This window comes from Protopterus annectens, chromosome 6.part0 (genome assembly GCF_019279795.1).
Source record: "Protopterus annectens isolate FY-2018-M chromosome 6.part0, PAN1.0, whole genome shotgun sequence".
Taxonomy (NCBI): domain Eukaryota; kingdom Metazoa; phylum Chordata; order Ceratodontiformes; family Protopteridae; genus Protopterus; species Protopterus annectens.
In genome coordinates this window covers 1,411,290,711-1,411,309,777 of record NC_056737.1, presented here as the reverse complement: position 1 = coordinate 1,411,309,777, position 19,067 = coordinate 1,411,290,711, and the positions used below count along the sequence as shown (strand labels likewise).

Sequence of the window (19,067 nt, the reverse complement as noted above, 5' to 3'; positions counted from 1 at the left end):
TGCATCATTAACTTCCCAGGATACACCTTAGTGTTTAGGGTCATGAACTTTTAGTGCCAAACAGAAAGGCAGATTATACAAAGGTAACAATGCTTAAATTAAATGTGTTAGGTAAGGTGATGAAGAACGGATCAGTAGTTGTGTCAGACTGGACTCAACAATTTGTCTGAAGCAAACCGCTACCTGCACAAAGATTAAAGTAAACAGGATAATAAAAGTTAAGCACTTCCAGTAGCAGCTTATCTGTCCTCGGTTTTATCAGTCATCTTGGAGCGCTCAATGGCAGCTTTATCTTCAGCACTTACTGTGCATGGTTCACCTTTAACCCGACGTTATGTTTCAATTTAGGGCTGTTCTTTTAAATAATATTGCAGTCTGCACCCTGCTGAATACTAAAAACAAACTGTCTGTGGCAGCCAGTCACAATGGCACAAAACCCGGACTTCACACTTGTCCGGTTTTGAATGAATTTTGTAACCGGACAATTTGTTAGAAAACCGGACAGTCCGGTCAAAAACCGGACAGCTGGCAACCCTAAGCATATACAAAACTCATAGCAGTTGCAAAAGTTTAGGTGTGGCATTTCTTTGCTTTTTTCCTCTGCACTTGAGATAACAGCTTGGAGACTGTCATTATCTTTATTGCACCGAATACTCTCTCTAATTCCACCTCTTCCAATTTCTGGTCTTCTGTGAGGTAAACCATTAAAAAACAGCTTCCATCCTCAAGCAAATAGTTTGGTGGGGAAGTTTAATTCCACTCCTAACACTATGCTGAGTACATTCATAGACCATGTAATAAGCAGTAGGACAAGAACCTGCCCCATCTCCTCTCTACATACATGGAAGTACCCCATGAATCCGCAGGTCTTTCACCATTTGATTTACCTAATCATCACAGGGAGAGGAGGCTTTTAGACTTAATTCATGATGGTTGAGAAGGTGAGTGAGTTTCACAGAGTCTGCACTAAGCTTATGGAGCTCACGGGTTTGGGACAGGAGCACGTAGAACAAGTACAAGAGCAAAAAAAGCTTGGTATGACCAGACAGGGAGAGCTACAGAGTATACTGTGAGACAAATGGTAGTTTGTCTTTCGGCTTTTTCCTGGTAAGGGGTCGCCACAGCAGAACTCCAGTCCGCTAATGATTGGCAGTTAATTTCTTTATGAAACGCCGAGGTGCCAGCTCGACGCCCATTTATGCATGCATGTCTTTCGAACGCTACCCAACCGCAGGGAGGACATGCAGACTCCACACATAAGGCACTCCCAAGCCAAGCTGAGAATCAAATGGGACAACCTCTTGCTGTAAGGTAACAATGCTACCGCCATACCACGGCATATACTGTGAGACAAATGGTACTGATGTTTATTCCTGTTGGCAAAAAAAAAAGCTTCAAGCAGCATGGAACAGACCTCTTTCTGTTGTGAGGAAGGTAAGTGATATTAAATATGTGATTGAGTTGCCATGTTGGAGGTAGAAACACAAACATTACCATGCTAACATGATGAAGCTCTACCATGATACTCTTTGGTATTCAGTACTTGCAGTGAATTATAGGAGAAATCAGAAGGGAATATCTGGGTAGAGCTTCTCAGTGAGGCTCCATCCTGCACCTCAGTGGATGAGAGTGCTGACAGACCAGATATCGCCTACCTAGATTCATGCAAGTCAAAATGTACTATAGGAGTTTGGGGACGTGTTCACTACTAATTCAATGTGTACCCATCTGGTGAAGCACCATGCAGGTATGGGGACTGAATGTCCAAATAAATGTCAGAGTTAATCAATAAGACAATAACCTGGCAGGTGGAAGTTGCAAAAGAGTTTCCAAATATGTAATAAGACTTCCAAGTCTGAATTGTTTGTGTGTTTTAGCTGCTTTTCTGTATATATAGACTTCTCTGTATATGTAGACTAGCTACTTATTCTACTGTATTACTGCCTCTTAAATTGTTTTTCAATTGTGCACTTGCCTTGCTTCATTTTAAATTGCTAATTTTGTAGAGTTTTAATGGCATTTATTGTTTAGGGCTACACACTCAAATGCGTTAGCCTTTTCTGTGCTTATTTACTATATTATTGTATTGTTTAGCCCGTTTTAACCAAAAAAAAAATACTATCTTGTTTGCTTGTTTCCTATCTTTCCTAGCTAGTATAGTCCAGATCCCAGGCTTTGCTGGTCTCAGGACTTTAATTTTCTGTGTTCAGAGCTATCCAGACCTTGCTGTGGTAAAGGGAAGTCCTACTGCTTACCAGTGGGACTGGTGAGCATTGTACTGTCTATCTAACGCTAGAGGAGTGGTTTTCAGCACTGAAATTGTAATTTTATTAGCCTTTTTGGGCTGATTTCTATCCCTTTCAACTTTCTGGCTTAAAAACATGTGTGTTTGCACATTTTTCGCATCGTGCAGCACTATGGGGCTACAGTTAAACAATTCCAGGTGCCAGAAAGTCTGCTCTTCAAAATTTCCCTTAGAACTAGCTGGTTCCTCAATAGTAGCACTAAAATCTGAACCCCTGTGACTAGCACTTGCTCTATAACCTGCTGGAAAGCACTAAGAAGCTTTAAACTGATACAAACACTCAATTCTCCTTGTCAATAAGGAGAAATGAAAAGAGACATGGAAGAGCTCTCGGATCATGTGGTCCAGGCAGGTATGACCCTAGCCCTGAGTAGCATCCTGCCTTCGCCCAGAATTATACCACAGTATAAGGACAAAATCATTGACTTCAACAATTGGCTAAGCTTCTGGTGTCATTCAAAGGGGATCCAATATCTGTCTGCCTGGGAATACATGATCGACAAACCACGATGATTTGCCAGAGATGGTCTGCACCTGTCACCCCAGGGATTCAGGTTACTGGCTAAAGCACATCCACTCATAAATGAATCGTGCCATACCAAATAGAACCAAGATGCTCTCCTCCAAAAAAAGAAAGCCAATCTGGTGGTCCACCTCCCATAAACAATCTATCTATACAACAGAAGGAAGAAACTGTTGCAGAAAAGAGGAAAATCCCAGGATGCAAAATCTCCCTTACCAGCCTTAGTAAGAAGCTGAGATCCCTCATAAAATCCTCCAAAGCTAGTTACAAAAATAAAATTGCCAAATATTCCAAAGACAACCATAAGGCATTCTACAGTTATGTCAAGAATCTAAATGGCAATGCTCAGATCTGCTCTGAGCTACAACAGAATGGCATTAAATATACTGATTCCAATGATATTGCCAATCTCCTGGCAGATCAATTTTGTGCCAACTTCACCTCCCCCCCCTCACCCCGTAAAGGGCCCATCTCAATACCAAAAGATTGCCAAATTCTGGTAATCATGGCCACACAGGTGGAAACTGCACTCTCCAAAGCTACGAATACAGCATCCATGGGACCAGATGATATCCCAGGCTGTGTACTACATGAACTACAAAATGAACTGGCACCTCACCTAAGTGTCATGTTTAATCATAGCCTCACCTCAGGCTTTGTGCAAACCGAGTAGCGCACAGCTACAGTAATCCCACTCCACAAGGGGAGATCCACCTTGGATCCCGGGAACTACCATCCCATCAGTCTGATGAGCCTGATCTGCAAGGGCATGGAACGCATTATCATAGAACTTATAAACAAAGACATTGGCAACCTTCAAACACTGGACCTCAACCAGTTTGGGTTTGTAAAGGGCTGATCTTGTCTCCTGAACCTGATTGACTTCTTTGAATCAGTCTCCAGAGTTGTGGACATGGGTAAAGTGGTCCACACAGCTTATCTGGACCTCGCCAAGGCCTTCAACACCATCCCCCACTCTGGAATTATAGATAAATTTACTAAGCTAGGTATAAATCCCTACGTCACTCGATGGGTTGCCAACTAGCTTACTGACAGAACCCAGACTGTAAAATTAGCCGACTCCAAATCCAGCTCCAGACAAGTGACAAGTGGAGTACCTCAGGCTTCAGTCCTGGGACCGCTCTTATTTGGCATCTACTTCTCTGAAGTACAGGCCAACACTAAGGGACTCTGGCTAACAAAGTTCATAGATGACTGCAAACTGGGAGCCATTATTGAATCCCCAAATGATGTGGATATTCTACAAAAGGGCCTTACAGAAACAGATGCTTGATGCCAGAGCCATGGGCTCAAGTTTGATGCCAAGAAATGTATAGTTATCCCCTTTGGGAAAAAAACATGTACCCATGAATTACCACATAGGTGGCAGTACACTAAACACTGAAAGTGTGATGAGAGACTTAGGGACACAGGTGGACAGTGGTCTCACCTTCGATAACCACATTGCCACAACAGTCAGGAAATCCTTCTGTGTGGCACACCTCATCACTAAGGGCTTTTCATCCAGTAAAAAGGAGGTCATTGTCCTACTGTATTCATCCCTCATTAGACCCATTATAGAGTACAACGCCCCGTTTGGTATGTATCTCACAAGGCATCTGCAACAGCTGGAAAGGCCACAGAAATACCTCACTAAAAGAATCACAGGCCTAAAGCAGATGTCCTATGCTGACCATCTAAAAAAACTCTAGCTATACACTGTGGCATATTGTCTACTCAGAGGCAATCTCTGCTAAACATACAAGGCCATGTCAAACTCTGAGCTGTTGGACATGCTCCACTTAAAGAAATCCCAATCCCTCAGAGTCACACGCTCAAGGGATCTAAACCTTGTCATCACAATGAACAAAACATGCTGGAGGGATAGGTTTCTGACCCTGAGACTCCCCATACTCTGGAATAGACTGCCCATACATGTCAAGCAGACTGCCTCCTTGGCCCTCCTCAAAAGGAACCTTGACGATTGGATGGGAGATAGGAAATTCACCCTGGGGATCACATCAGTCGCCCTGCTAGACAGGGGTCCAGGGAAGTAAATATTGCGGGAAGAAATATCCAGGGAATTGTTATGGCTAGGCTTGTATAGGCCCCAGGGCCGATAGCCTAGTACCAACCTATGAACCTTTGAACCTATAAGGCAGGAAATTGTCATAATGTTCTTTTTAGTTATAATGTAGCTGTGATCAGTAGAATAGAACTGCTTATTGTTTTCACATGTACTGTTTCCTGTCAAACGCTGCATTAGCTCATGTTGTAGTAGAATTTTTTTGTGTGCTTTAAGTAACTTAGTTTAAAGGGGAGAAACTTTTTTTTTGTTTTAAAACTAACACTAACTACCTATATGCACTGAATCAGTGAAAAATGTGAATCAATATTCAAATATTTTCATTCTGGATTATTATGGACTTGTTGACTTCTATTCAAACCTGAAGCAGCAAAGCAGTTCCTACAGGAAATGAAGAATATTGAAAATACAACTTGATTTCCAAAAGACTGTAAACCAAAACTTTGATATTCTGCCTTTATGTTAACAGCAATCACTGGATATCTGTTATTGAATTAGTAATAGTTATGCAAAAGTCTTCTTGAGAAAGTGGTAGGAAAAATAATATTCAGTTGCAGTTAGACTATTTCTGCTGCAACCTATCTGTTTAAAATATTTTGCTTCTTTTTACTTCTCTGTGCAGTGAGTTTACTCTTAAGTAAAGCATTTTTATTTCTTCATTCATAAACATTTGCTGTTTGTATATTATTTATTAGTTTATAAAGCATAACTTGCACAGCCTTGGTATGACTATTGGTATCCAGCCTTTTTGAAGATAACTCGTTTGGTTATAATCTGATGCAACATACTATAATGGTGGGCTCATTAGAAGAATGTTCCATATTTGAGACGTCAGTGCCTGATTAGTCTGGAAGGTGACAGTGAGTACCAAGAAAAGGAAAGGCATACTCCTGGAAAACACTCAGTGTGCATGAAGAAAAACAATATGACTAATTCTGTCTTACTGTTGGTAAGATCACCAAAGAAGACAGTGGGTCCAGCCTGAGGTGAATGAAATCCTGGACAGACAGTTATTACAATACTGTTCTGTAACTGTAGAGAGTAAAGCTTATTTCAGTAGCGCATGTGTTGGTCATAACTTGAGGCAGAAGTGCACTTTTGCCATAAGCTTTTAAAGCCAATCACCCCTTGTGCACATAGCTAGTAGAAGCAGATTGTGATTCAAGACTTGTAAAGTTTGTGTTTTTTGTAGTGGAATCCTCCTGTGCAATTTTAGTTGTGGATCTTATGTGTATTTCTTGTTTAATAATGTTTCACATTTATTTTAAGCAGTTTTGAACTCCTTTGTGCACCTGTGATCACTGTCCCTACTCTTAATGCAAGCTCTACTATGACTGTTGATGCTTTATAACAAGTAAGCAATTCAAAGAACAATGCAGGCTTCATGTAAAACAAAATAAGACTTATTTTTATACTTGTACTAGTAACAGAACATAGATATATTATTTTTTTTCTTTTTCAGCTGTCAAACTGGATGGTGTTATGCTGAAAGGCTACACACCCTGGTCACTGATGGACTCCTTTGAATGGACATTAGGTTACAGTGTAACACTGGGACTTCATCATGTAGATTTTAAAAATCCCAACAGACCAAGGACTCCAAAACGTTCTGCACATTATTATGCAGAAATCATCCAAACCAATGGCTTCCCATTACCAAAAGAAAATGAGTTTATCTACGGAGAGTTCCAGAAGGACTTCATCTGGAGTGCAGCAACAGCAGCCTATCAGGTCAGCAGCCTAGTCATTCCTGGTGGGTGGTCTTAATGTTTCCCAACATACCTCACTCCAGTCTACAGATTAATTGTTGCAGACTGTGTGCTTACGTAAAACAACTGTGGTTTACAAAATGTAAGAAATAGTCAGGTTTCTCATTAGAGGATAGAGTCACCAGATTGTACTACAAATACTAGTTTAGTTATAAGCAAGTTCTATATATGATACACACATAATATATAACGACTTTATGCTTTAAATGAATTCTAAGATTATACTGCTGTGTACTGAACAAGCCACCATGTCTACTCCAAGATTCTGTTTTAATGAAACATGTAACGAATCTGCAAGTTTTTCTGTCCATTTCCGTTTCTCACATAATTTCCACTATTTTGTATACCATAGTCTACTTCCTTTATATAGGATAAGCAAACCAGCATAATTAGAGGACATTGAATACATGCTGCTTCCAAGACACCTGCATGAACCTGGGCACATACTATCAAGTAGAAGATCAAATTATTTTTATAGAACCTTTATATCTGCCAATCTCTGATTGGGTAATACCTCTTAAAATAAGATTTAAATATAATCATACTGTATGTCATTTCAGAAATCTAGAAATATGAATTTAATATATATATATATATATATATATATATATATATATATATATTTATATTTATTGCATATCACATATACAAGTATATGTTTGTTTGTGTCTTTCGGCTTTTCCCGGTTAGGGGTCACCACAGCGGAACTCCGGTCCGCTAATGATTGGCAGTTGATTTTTACGTACTGGCTTGCCAGGCCTGATGCACAACCTTCAACGAAGGTACGCCCATTCACGCATGTCTCCATGCAGAAGACGCTCTAGCTGAGAATCTAACCAGACAGCGTCTTATTGTGAGGTGACAATGCTACCGCAGCACCACCACCGCGGATACCACATATACAAGTATATAAATAACACAAATACACATATCTGTTAACTCATTGAAAACGTCTTTGAACAAATGGCAACTGATAGAAAGCAACCTGTCAAACAGCTGCCTATTGAAACAAAGTTTCTCTTAGACCAATACTTAAGCAAAGGCATCTATGTCATTACATGTTTATGGGATTTTTTTTTATTGAGTACTGTCTTTTTAAGAATGTAAGTTTGTTTGTTTAATTGAAAAAGTGTTTAATTAATCGTGTGATGTAAAAAGGTTATATAAAGGAGTAAAATAAGTATGCTTTGAAAAAGCTATATGTGAAAACATGTTTGTGATATCTTATAACTATTTGCACACTTTCTGCATGGTGTGTGGTCGCCTTATTTAATTTTTATACATAGACATAGTTTGACTGAAAAGTGGCTTTGTCCCTGTTGTACTCTTCTACCACCTTACTCGTGTGCTAACTTTAACTCTGCCACTGCTCCTAACCCCAACTCTACACATTACCTTAAAAAAACACCTTTCTCCAACAGTATCACACACACGTTAGGTAAAGACGCAAGAACTGCACACAGACCACCACAAATACACAATGCTAAAGTATCACTTTACCTAGTATTTCTTCTAACCCTAAACAAGAAATGCTCACCTGTACACTTACAATATATTCAGACACACATAATACGCTGTATATCCCTTTTCCTAGCCCTTATTTTTAGTTCTAAATAATTTTGTCTTGTTTAATCAACATGCAGTTATTTGACCCCAAAATATCTAAAATCTTGGGAGGTCACTACTCAAACCAGCAACACATCCATGGTCACAAAACATAACTATTTGTTTCAGGAGGCTACCTGATTTTTTGTGAGGCATTTGTAGTAGGCTGATTCAAATAGTAGTCCTTTTAGAGTTTTGCAGAGCTGTGGGTAAGAGTCAGTGTTTTTTTGAATGAGGTAGTTAGAGATTCACATAATTTTGCTGCCAAAATGGAAGATGAAACAGGGTGCTGGAAGAACAGATGATAGTTAAGTCATCTGCATATTGCAGGAGTGAACTCTGACAGAAGGAGATATGAAGGTTATTTATAAAACATTGAATAGGAGAGAGGCCATTACAGACCCTTGGGGGGACTCCAGTAGTATTTTATAGGTATGTGGAAGGAGAGCCTTGCCATTTGACTGCCTGTTGTCTGTAGACTAAGTAGCTTGAGAACCATTTGAGAGAAAAAGAGGAAAGACCAAGATTAACGAGTTGTTGTAAACGCAGAGGTGAGCGACAGTATTAAAAGCCTTGCATAAGTCAAGAAATAAGGAAGAAACAAGTTTACCTGAGTCCCCTGCTTTGTTAACTGCATCCATAAAGGACAGTAAGGCAGTAGTGTTACTGTGAGCTGGTCTGGAGCCATGCTGTGTAGATGTAAGAAGTTGTTTTTTAAAGAAGATAGGCTAAGAATTGTGTGTGGGCATATTTTTAAAGAAGCTTGGAAATAGGAGGCAGTATGGCAAGAGGATGATAGCTAGAATTGCCAGTTGAGTTACCACCTTTGTGAAGAGGTCTGATGAAAGATTTTTTTGCAGATTTGGGACACAGGCTTCTAGAATGGATCTGTTAATAAGTATGTTGATTGGGTATGCAATGGCTTCAGCTGATAATTTTAAATATTCTACAGGTAGGTTATCAGCAGAGATGAAACAGGGATTAAGTTTGTGAAGAACTCCTTATAGTATTAGTAGAAACATGCTAAAGTGTGAAGGTGATAGACGTAATAGAAGGCATTTGAGGAAAGTTGAGGTGGAGAGTAGGCGGAGAGTGCTGAGAGGTAGACTGAGACAGAGTTAAGTTTGATGTACCATAATTTGAGAGCAGGGAAGGGAAGGTGGAGGGAATCAGATGGGCTTGAAGTGAGGTTCAATATACCTTTGAAGTGAGCGTTAAATAGGTTGGCAATGTCAGGAGGTTTTATCAGGATATGTGGACTCGGAATACTTTTTGTCCCAGTGTTAAGAAGTGATGTAACAGAGGAACAGCATTTATTGGGATTTTTTTTTTTAATGATTTCATTGTAATTTTAAATAGTAATCGCTCTTATCTTTCGTTACAGACTTTTTTGCCTGGTTACAAAGCTGGCTGAAGTTTAGTAGTTTTGAGGAGGTTTTATTGTTTAGCCATTGTTTCCAAACTCTATCACTATTGGTCATTAAATATTTTGTTGTTTTGGACAACCAAGAAAGATTATTTATTTTGAATCTTTTTTCTGCGAAGGGGCGCAACACTGTTTAGGATATCTAAAAAAGTTGTATTAAAATAATTGACTGCTTCATCTAGAGGTAATGTTCTGAGGATAGATCAGTTCATGTTTTTGTATGTTGTTGAATACTTACTGGTCGAAGTTTGAGAGTTTCCAAATAGATTTATAAGGGTGAGAGATTGTTCTGTGAACATAGGCAGGGAGATGGTCACTTAGTGTATCAGGGAGACTACCAGCCTTGATAATCTTACTAGGACCTGAAACCATGACCCAGTCAGTGATAGAGCCCTGGTTGTTACTATTGTTCAATCTATTTGGAGTGATAATGAGTTGGTTAAATGCAAACAAATTTATGGTAGTGGATGGGAATTTAGAGGTAAAGTTCTGCCAATTAATGTTAAAATCCCCTAGAATGATAGTTTCATTTTGATAGCATTTGAAATCCAGGAAAGAATATCTTCCAGACTTGGAATATTAGGTCCTGGTGGTATATATAATACTGTAAGACATAAGCTTTTTGTGTTGTTTATATTTAAGAAGGCAATAAGAAGTTCTGCATTATAGAATTGTGGGATAGGATTACTATAGCGAGTACTACTGTAAGAAATGAAATAAAGGAACGCCATGCCTCCAGCCTTTTTGTGTATCCTGTCTGCCCTAATTATATTATAGCTGGGAGGGAGAAACTCAGAGTCTTTAATGTTTGGTTTAAGCCAGATTTCAGTAGCGGCTATAATGTTGGGAGAATTATAAGACATTCAAGCATGAAAGTTAGTGATTTTATCATAAATACTCTGAAAATTTAGCTTAACTATATTCTGAGTTTTAGAGCTGGTTAATGTTTTAGGAGAAAGGATAATATTTGGGTTAGAGAGAGATGAAGGTGTAAGAGACCAGTTAGGAGCTGTGTTGAAGAATATCACTACATTGAGAAATATTTAAGAATTTAAGATAGTATGATGTGAGGGCTATTACATCTTTTGGTCTAATGGGATGGCACTGTATGTGGGTGGCATACTTAGTCAAGAATAATCTGAGTTTTAGGAAGAGCAGTGGATTTAAGCTAAATAGGCTGGGGATATTTTAGAGTAACTTTTTGATGGATATAGGTAGAGGGCAGTAAGTGTGACAGGGGTTGTCCGAGAGAATGTTGATTCAGGATTTAAGGAAGGGGAGTTTGATAAGGGGAGAAGAAGTAGAGTGAATAAGGAAAGAATCATTATGTTTTGATGTGTAGAATTCATAGTTTAAGTGGTACTATAATCAAAACTATATTAGAACGCTTATAAAAAACTCAGTAGGAGTAAGGGTGGGGAGGGTCTAGAATAAGGGATAGTGATTAAATTACAAATGGTAGGGAAGTAATTACTATAGTTTTAGAATAAGTATGGGCTACTTTTATGTAGTTAATTCCCTAAAGTGTGTTAAGTTAATGGAGCTGCTATAGCTGCTGCTTGATTTTATTGCACTATTTTAATTGCATTAATGTTTGCAGTGATATCAGTAAGCTGTTTTGTATCACCAAACGGAGATAAAGTAAATTTAATTATTCATATAATCTTATATTAAATATGTTTATCCTACTTTATTTCAGGCAGAAGAGTAATAAATAATGTATAAAATAATTTCCTAATTATACTGTTAAGTGAAAGGTTTTTAAATAACCATTGCTAAGTTACCAAATATGGTAAATTAATTTGAATATAAAGACTTAACAAATGAAATGCATAATGGAATGTATTCCTTCAAATGCTTAAAACTGCCACCCATACTGAATGAAACTAATGTTTTTTTTTTTGCTGTTTTCCTTTTGTAAGATTGAGGGTGCCTGGAGAGCTGATGGAAAAGGACTTAGCATCTGGGATAAATTTTCCCATACTCCTTTGAAAATTGGTAACCATGACACTGGGGATGTTACTTGTGACAGCTACCATAAAATTGAAGATGATGTAGCCATTCTGAAAGGCTTGTCAGTCAGCCACTACCGTTTCTCTATCTCGTGGCCACGGGTTCTACCTGATGGGACCACTCGTTATGTCAATGAAGCTGGATTGGATTATTATGTCAGACTGATTGATGCCCTTCTTGCTGCCAACATTAAGCCTCAGGTTTGTACTGGCTGTATATTCATTTCTGAAGTTTATGCTGCACTTGCTTTCAGCCAGAAAATGAAAATGATTGTCTTATTAATTATAGCTATTGTACAACATTCATTTGTCAGATCTGATGATATGTTTTCTGATTAGTATTATTGATTTCTGACATGGCTTAGTGATAAATTACTTTGGCTATGGTGTGCAGGGTCCTGGGATCGAGCCTTGCAGAGGATATTTATTAAGGTTGGGAGGGTGGCCTAATGGTTAAGGTGTTTGCCTTACAAACACAAGGTACAGGGTTTGAATCTCACAGGGGATAATTGGCTAGACTTAAAATGGCTGACAAGGGCAGTTAGCCTAGTACTAATCTATGAACTTATGAATCTATTTACTCATTTTTATACATATGCACTTACTGGCTGTTCAACATAGCCAGTGTAAGTGACTTACATCCTCTTTAAATACAATATTGCTAAGCAATGTATGTGACTTCACTGAAGTTGTGCAATGACTACAGAGGTTCCCTTATTCAGCTGTAGGCTATATTTTTTAATCTCTTTTCTGTTCTTTTGCCATTCATCACACTTCCTTACTGTTGATAGCCACATAGCACCTTTGTTTTGCAATCCTTCTGGATTTGGAGCTGTAATAGTGGATGAGAGTTGACTATGACAAAGCCATCACCCTGGCAGGCTTGGAGAAATTGCTAAAGCAGGATCTGCAATGTTAGACCTCAGATGCATGTTTCCCTACATGGAATTCTAGTTACAGTGCTTCCACACTGTTTTGCAAGCTAAGGTGCCTGTCTTTACCCGAACCCCTGTTATTGCACCACATAGTCTCTGCAAGGTAACAATCAGTCAGTGGGCCTAACTGCTAATTTCCACCAGCATGGGGGAATCCAATTCCCCTACCTGGCCAGTTCATGTGCTGCCAGACATGCTATTTGAACTTTGATCACCAACACCACAGCCCTACAGGCAGATCTTAATACCTTAGTACCCCAGAGCTGTCTAGAGCAAGCTAACCTTAATAAGGTGCTGATATAAAAATGTATGCTTTCCCAAATAATTGCTGTTTTACAGTTTTTTTTTAGTTTGTTTGCTTGTGTTGTGCTCTTGTCTTTTGGAAAAAGCATTAATGTCTAAGCAAAACAGCAGAGAAGAATGTCTTCTATCACACAGTGCTACTTACAACTTCTGTAAGATGTTTAATTCCTTATTTAAACTGCCCCAGCTAAACAGGCTAAATTCCATGTATAATGCTACAAATATAGTCATGCTTAGAATATAAAAACTGCTATCAGTCATCATGTAACAGTTAAAGGGTTGCTACCAGCAACTAAATATATAAATTAACCAGAAATGGGAACTCTTCCATTATCGGGGCAATACTTCTAACGAGTGCTTTCCATTATCGAGCCAACATTGGAAAAGTACCTTCTTTTCTAAAAGGCATTTACTACTTAGTGAATTTACTCAATCACACAATGAATGCTCTGGAAAGAGTCATAATGCCACTTTGTTTAAACCACATTGAAAATGAGGTCCATGGAGACTACCTCCAAACTGTCCTTGACTTTCGGGGACAACCTTTACTTTTAATTCAAAATGTTGTTCCGACTCCTTAAAATCAGACTACTCTTCTTGAGAAGAAAAGACAACTGGTGGATTTCAGAGAACGAGCAATGGCAATCACTGGAAGTATTACTATTACTTTACTTTTATTGCGCCTTATTAAAATGTTCTGAACTATATTTCCGAGCTACGCAAGAGTCAGCTTTTCAGGAGGAGTAGAGTAGCTCCCCTTCACAACCTATCCTCCAAAAACTGTTTAACACACATTTTAAATTACTCATATTTATCGTTTGGAGCCCCCGATCGGTGTCCCACACTTTATCACAAGAGAATTGTTTGCAAAGTATAACAGGAGCAAAGTAGGCAATAACATTGCTGGTAACTTAAACCACTATGTTTTAAACAAAACACCTTTATTTGAACAGTGTCAATTTCAAGAGCAAAGAGTACCCATACGGTTTCACAGCGTCATTTGAAGCAGCACTGCTTAGTGCCTGGAAAAGCTGAAGAAAATCCCCAGTGAACACGGCCCTGTTCAGTAAAAAACATCTAACATGCATATTTTTCAAACGTGCTGTCTCATGATCAGTGTAGAAAAAGTGCAGCAAGTACGGAATAAATGTTGTCACTGGAGAGTTTTGAAAGAGAAATTCCAAATACTCATAAACGTGTTTTATATGTGGATATTAATAGGCACACAATTATGAACGGAAGTTTTCCATTATGGATAAAATTTAATAATTATCAGTGACAAGAAAGTAAGTGTGTGTGTGGCCCACAACAGCAACAGCTGTGAGATCACTGTGAGCGCCAGCTAAGACTCCAAGCGCTCATTTTGAAGTGTTGCCCCGATAATGTTAAAGTACCCAAAAATGTTGCCATGAATCATAAATTCTGATGACTTCCAGTACAGAACTGGTTAAGAGGCCCAGGAACTGTCATTTCCTACCAGCCAATGCTAAATTGCAGGCATACTAAAAATAATTTATCAGATATAAAAGTGAAAAAAAATAACACGACAAAATAGGACTGTTCAAAGCTTTGCTGATGAACTGCCAACATTTATTATAAACCGCATGGATGAAACAAGTAACAGTAAGATTTTTCATGTCTTATGTATTTCTTATGCAGCTTCATCAGACTTAAAATGCATACTACTTTGCTGCATGTTTTCTGCAGTATTTTAAGAATAATTATTCTTGCTTTCTTTAGTATGTACTTCCATTTGCAAAAACATTGTCTCGTATGTATACTTGTCATGCATTTTTGTTAATTCAGCATTACAATCATATATATTTTATTTCAGCATTACTGTCATCGTTATTCTTCTTATAGCAAGCATTATTCACCCAAATTCTTTAACTTTCTGTAGTACTTTATTCATTCATTATATGATTCTTCCCCTGTTTCCTTCATTGTCATAGCTCTTGGTACTGTAAATTCAACAATTATTTTAACATAGCCATTTCAAGCACAACCAAAAACAGCACCTATCTTCCTCATGGCTATGCTCTTGCTCCCATACTAACTAAACCCACACTTTTTTCTCTCTCTTCCATTACCAGTCTGTCAATCACCCTGACTCTGTGGCCTTTATTATCCCTTGTCTCTTTGATCTTTCCTTCACCCCACTACTGCTCATATGACTTGCTTATAACCTAAATCCTGTCCTACTCATATTCCTTCCTTACTCACCTCATCTCCTTCCATATCTACTCATCTCAACTTCTCTGCTACCAGAACTTTTCCTACTAACGTTTTTCTTGATTATTTATAATTATAACCCTTCACCTCCTTCCCTATTTTCTGTTCCTGCTCTAGTGACCTCATTTATGTCAATACACATATTGAAGGGGGGGGGGGGCAGAAACCTACTGACATAACTAACCTCCATAAAAGTCCTTGGTCAGATTGCTAGACTGCCAGATTGTGGCTGAAATTACTATGATAAACTGCTGTTGTGTACATTATGGCTTTTTACTACAATTTGACATGACGTTTTTGCTAGACTGTTTAAAAGACCTATGATAGCTGTTGCAACAGTTTATTACACACACTCATTTTAAGCAGCCACAAGACTGTAGCTGTTAAGTGTGTGTTTGTGTTTTTTTTTTTTTTTTTTTTTTAAACCAGAAAACAAAGTAGACTGGTTGTCAGACTGCTCTTTGGCCACAACCCAGGCATGGTAGGGCATAGCAACATATAGTATGTATACTTGTTTACTTTTTTTTTTTAAGTGCAAAACCAAACAAAGTAAACTTCTTCTACAGACAATTAAAATGTGTCATGGTAATTTACACATCTGAAGATATATACACTTGATAGTCAAAAGAAAAACAAATGTATATATTGTACAGACAATTTAAATGTGTGTAGCATAATAATATAACTGCAATTAATACAATTTACATAAAGAAGACATAAGTGCACAGCTACCTCTCCTTAAAGTATGACAGTTTGGTGGAAGTAAACAGGTGCTCCTTTTAATTTGTTTAATGCATCCAGAGTGTTTCAGTTGACTGTTATCCGTTGGCACTTAATTCCAGGTGGCTGTCTTTGGCTTATTAAATGCTCTTTCTCCTGTGCATGTTTTGAATTGTGATCTTGTAAGCATTAGTCATTCCTCTTGACTGTCTCTTTTTATAGTTAGACTGTTTGTTTTATCTGTAGCCTTGATCTCGGTAGTGGGGAGACAGTGTTGCATTTTGTGAGCAAAGGAAGAATGTTGCTCTTTTGGTTGCTTGAAGCAATTAACTTTTTATAAAAGCTGGCAGTGGTGTGTCTGCAGTAGGGCTAGTAGTGCAAAGCAGCTGATTTTTTATTAATAGTAGTGTATATTTTAAGTATTTGCTCTAGAGTGGAGAGTTAACCGGGGCAGTCCATATTCTGCTTGTAGGATTAATACATTCTTGGCTATAGCCATATGTTCTATAGGGGTAAGTAGATGTGATTAACTTGGAGCCCAGTTGCATTTGGTATAAAGGGGTAGTTTATATCTAGTGAAAGTGTGGGGTTTGGAGTTTTTCCTGTTTCTTTGTCCAGTAACTAGTGATAACTGGTTACCTTTTGTGTCTCGATTGCAAGTTGAGGGGTTTAGGAAGCTTGGGTGCCTAATATTTGACTTAAATTAGCTTATTTTGAAGCTGGCCAGTGGCATAAAGTACAGCAATCGTTTACACATTGTTGTCAGAGTGGTGGTGGTTGATATTCTAGTATTAAGGTATCTGAATATAATTGAGTTAAATTACAGACGGTCTTTGGCTAGGTCATTAATGAAGAGAGAAAGTAGTGGCCCTAACACAGCTGCTTGTGGTACTGTGATATTGACAGAAGCTTGTGTGGATAAACTTATTTCTTACATGTATCTGATAAATGGCTTCTGAACCAAGATAAAGTAATCAGACCAAAGTTAAAATTGCTAACTGTATACAGATGTTATGATTGTGCTGAAAGCTCTTATTATATCAATAAAGTTGCCCTTGTTCTTGAAGCATGCCACTGAAAATGGAGTTTGCTGTGTATAAGTCTGCTATTGTCCTAAGAGTTTCTAAATCAATGTTGCTTGTTGCAGAGAAGTCTGTATTTATTCATATTTTCCCAGAGCTGCTTGTATATTAGCTTATCAAAGATCTTAATTATAAGACAAAAGCTATGGGCCTATTTTCACTGTGTTCTTTAGGGTTTGTGTTTTTTAAGAGGTATTATAAGAATGTTTAAAGGCTGTGGGGAAATAGCTGTCAGAGAAGAGTTTAGCTATATAGAGAACTGACTTTAGGAATGGGTAGCTGAGTTTTAGATAACTTGTATGACAGAACAGTATCCAAGATATTTAGTTTTTGACATCCTGATAAATAAGGTGCCTGAAGTGAGAAACTGGATTATAAACTGCTAAAGTATATTGTTGGGAATCTTGGGGGTGGGAGTCATGGATATCAATGACAATTGGTGTGGGTGTTTCGGTTTGGTTGAACTCTTTAGTGTTTTGTTTGTCAGGGCTTTGAATTTCATCTGTTAGAAATTTTCTAAATTCATTAGAGAACTTAAGGAACTTTGCAAAAGTATGGTCAGATTGATTTGGTTGAGGTTGGTAGCATCACCTGTGAATGTTTTTAGCTCTTTGTAGAAATGTTTTTGGTAGGATGTCAAGATGGTCTGTTCCTAAGGAAAGTTGTCTTGGCTGTGTTGATGGCAATTCTTTGATTAGTTCCATGTGTTTCTGGATTTGAGCATTTCTTTAATCTCAGATGTTTGGTGGTGGTTTTTCAGTGGCTAGATTTTTCCTGTGCAAATAGAAGTTTGCATGACAACAAGGGCCTTGGATTGACATGTGGATGTCCCTTTAAAAAGCAATAATGGTAGCCCTTGGGATATTTGTGAAGGTGTCCTTGCACATCCTGACAGGGTATATGAGGTCCGTGTGGTACGCGTGTTGACATGAGCTAGAATGGGGTAGGGTAGAGAGAACTGAAAGCACTCCTACAGCCTAAAGGAGAGAGGCTACTAAGAAAGGATTTCACTCCATATAGTTCCTTGGTCTGAGAACAATTAAGATCTTTTCTGAAACAATGAATGTCACTGGTTTTGTGGGTTTAGGTCTCTGGGAAGAAGTGGAGGCCTCTCTGCAGCAGATGAATGCCTGAGCATAGACCAGGGATAGACATCCTTCATAACTGTCTGGATGACAGCGTCATCCAGTCAACTTTCACTCTGTAGGGATCAAGGCCCCCACCCAATCAAAAGTGAATTGGCTTAAGATCCATAGGAGGACAGAAAAAAACAGCAGTTTTAAGGTTAAAACAGATGCATACATTCTTGGCAATCCTGAAAAAGTTGTCTAGTGGTGGTTATTTACTATGTGATGATAAAGCAGAAAAGTATTTTATTGTGATCTATGGTGCAACCCTATAGTGCTTCACTTAAGACTAAAATGGATAATATACAGAGTTACAGCAAACCATAGTACTTAATTTTATATTTGCTGTGTATTACGTAGGAACAAGTAAAGACTTTCTGGTTGTCAGTCTCTGAGAGGAGAAACTCTAACATTGGGCATTGCAAGCTATTTGAAATCGGTGTACAAAAATCCAAATGGACTTCATAATGGTGATTAAAATTGTCATAGACATGAACATCTCCTACTTTACCTTTAACTAACTTGTGGCACAACTGATGTAGCCTAGTCATGTGTGTGTCATTGTCGACACACAGATATCCACCACTGTTAATTGTTATGATGAGAAGCAACTCTGTATATTGCAACACAAATGCAACCATGTGTATTGTATGTAAATGTGTGATTACATTCTTCTTTTGTGGATCTGAGTGGTTTGCATGCATCATTGGTAATGCTGTAATGTGATGACAATGAAACTCTGTATTGCAATGTGAATACAGCCCTGTTCATTGTATATAAATATAAATGTGTGCAGTTCTTGTGTATATATATATATATATATATATATATATATATATATATATTTGTCAGTTTTTAGTTTTTCTCCCAGGGCCTCTGCTGAGAAGGAGTTTATTGCCTAGTCAATCTTTTGGTAATCAAGTGCAATAGATAAATCTAGTC

At 38.2% G+C, this 19,067-nt stretch overlaps 1 protein-coding gene across 1 annotated transcript in view; it reads left to right on the top strand.

Annotated features, from left to right (window-relative positions):
* Positions 1-19,067, top strand: part of LCT (lactase) — a 773,291-nt gene that overhangs the window by 350,075 nt on the left and 404,149 nt on the right. Inside the window, exons 9-10 of the mRNA XM_044073664.1 lie at positions 6,377-6,645; positions 11,637-11,927. Coding sequence (XP_043929599.1) covers positions 6,377-6,645; positions 11,637-11,927 — 560 coding nt within the window. The remainder of the gene's footprint in view (positions 1-6,376; positions 6,646-11,636; positions 11,928-19,067) is intronic.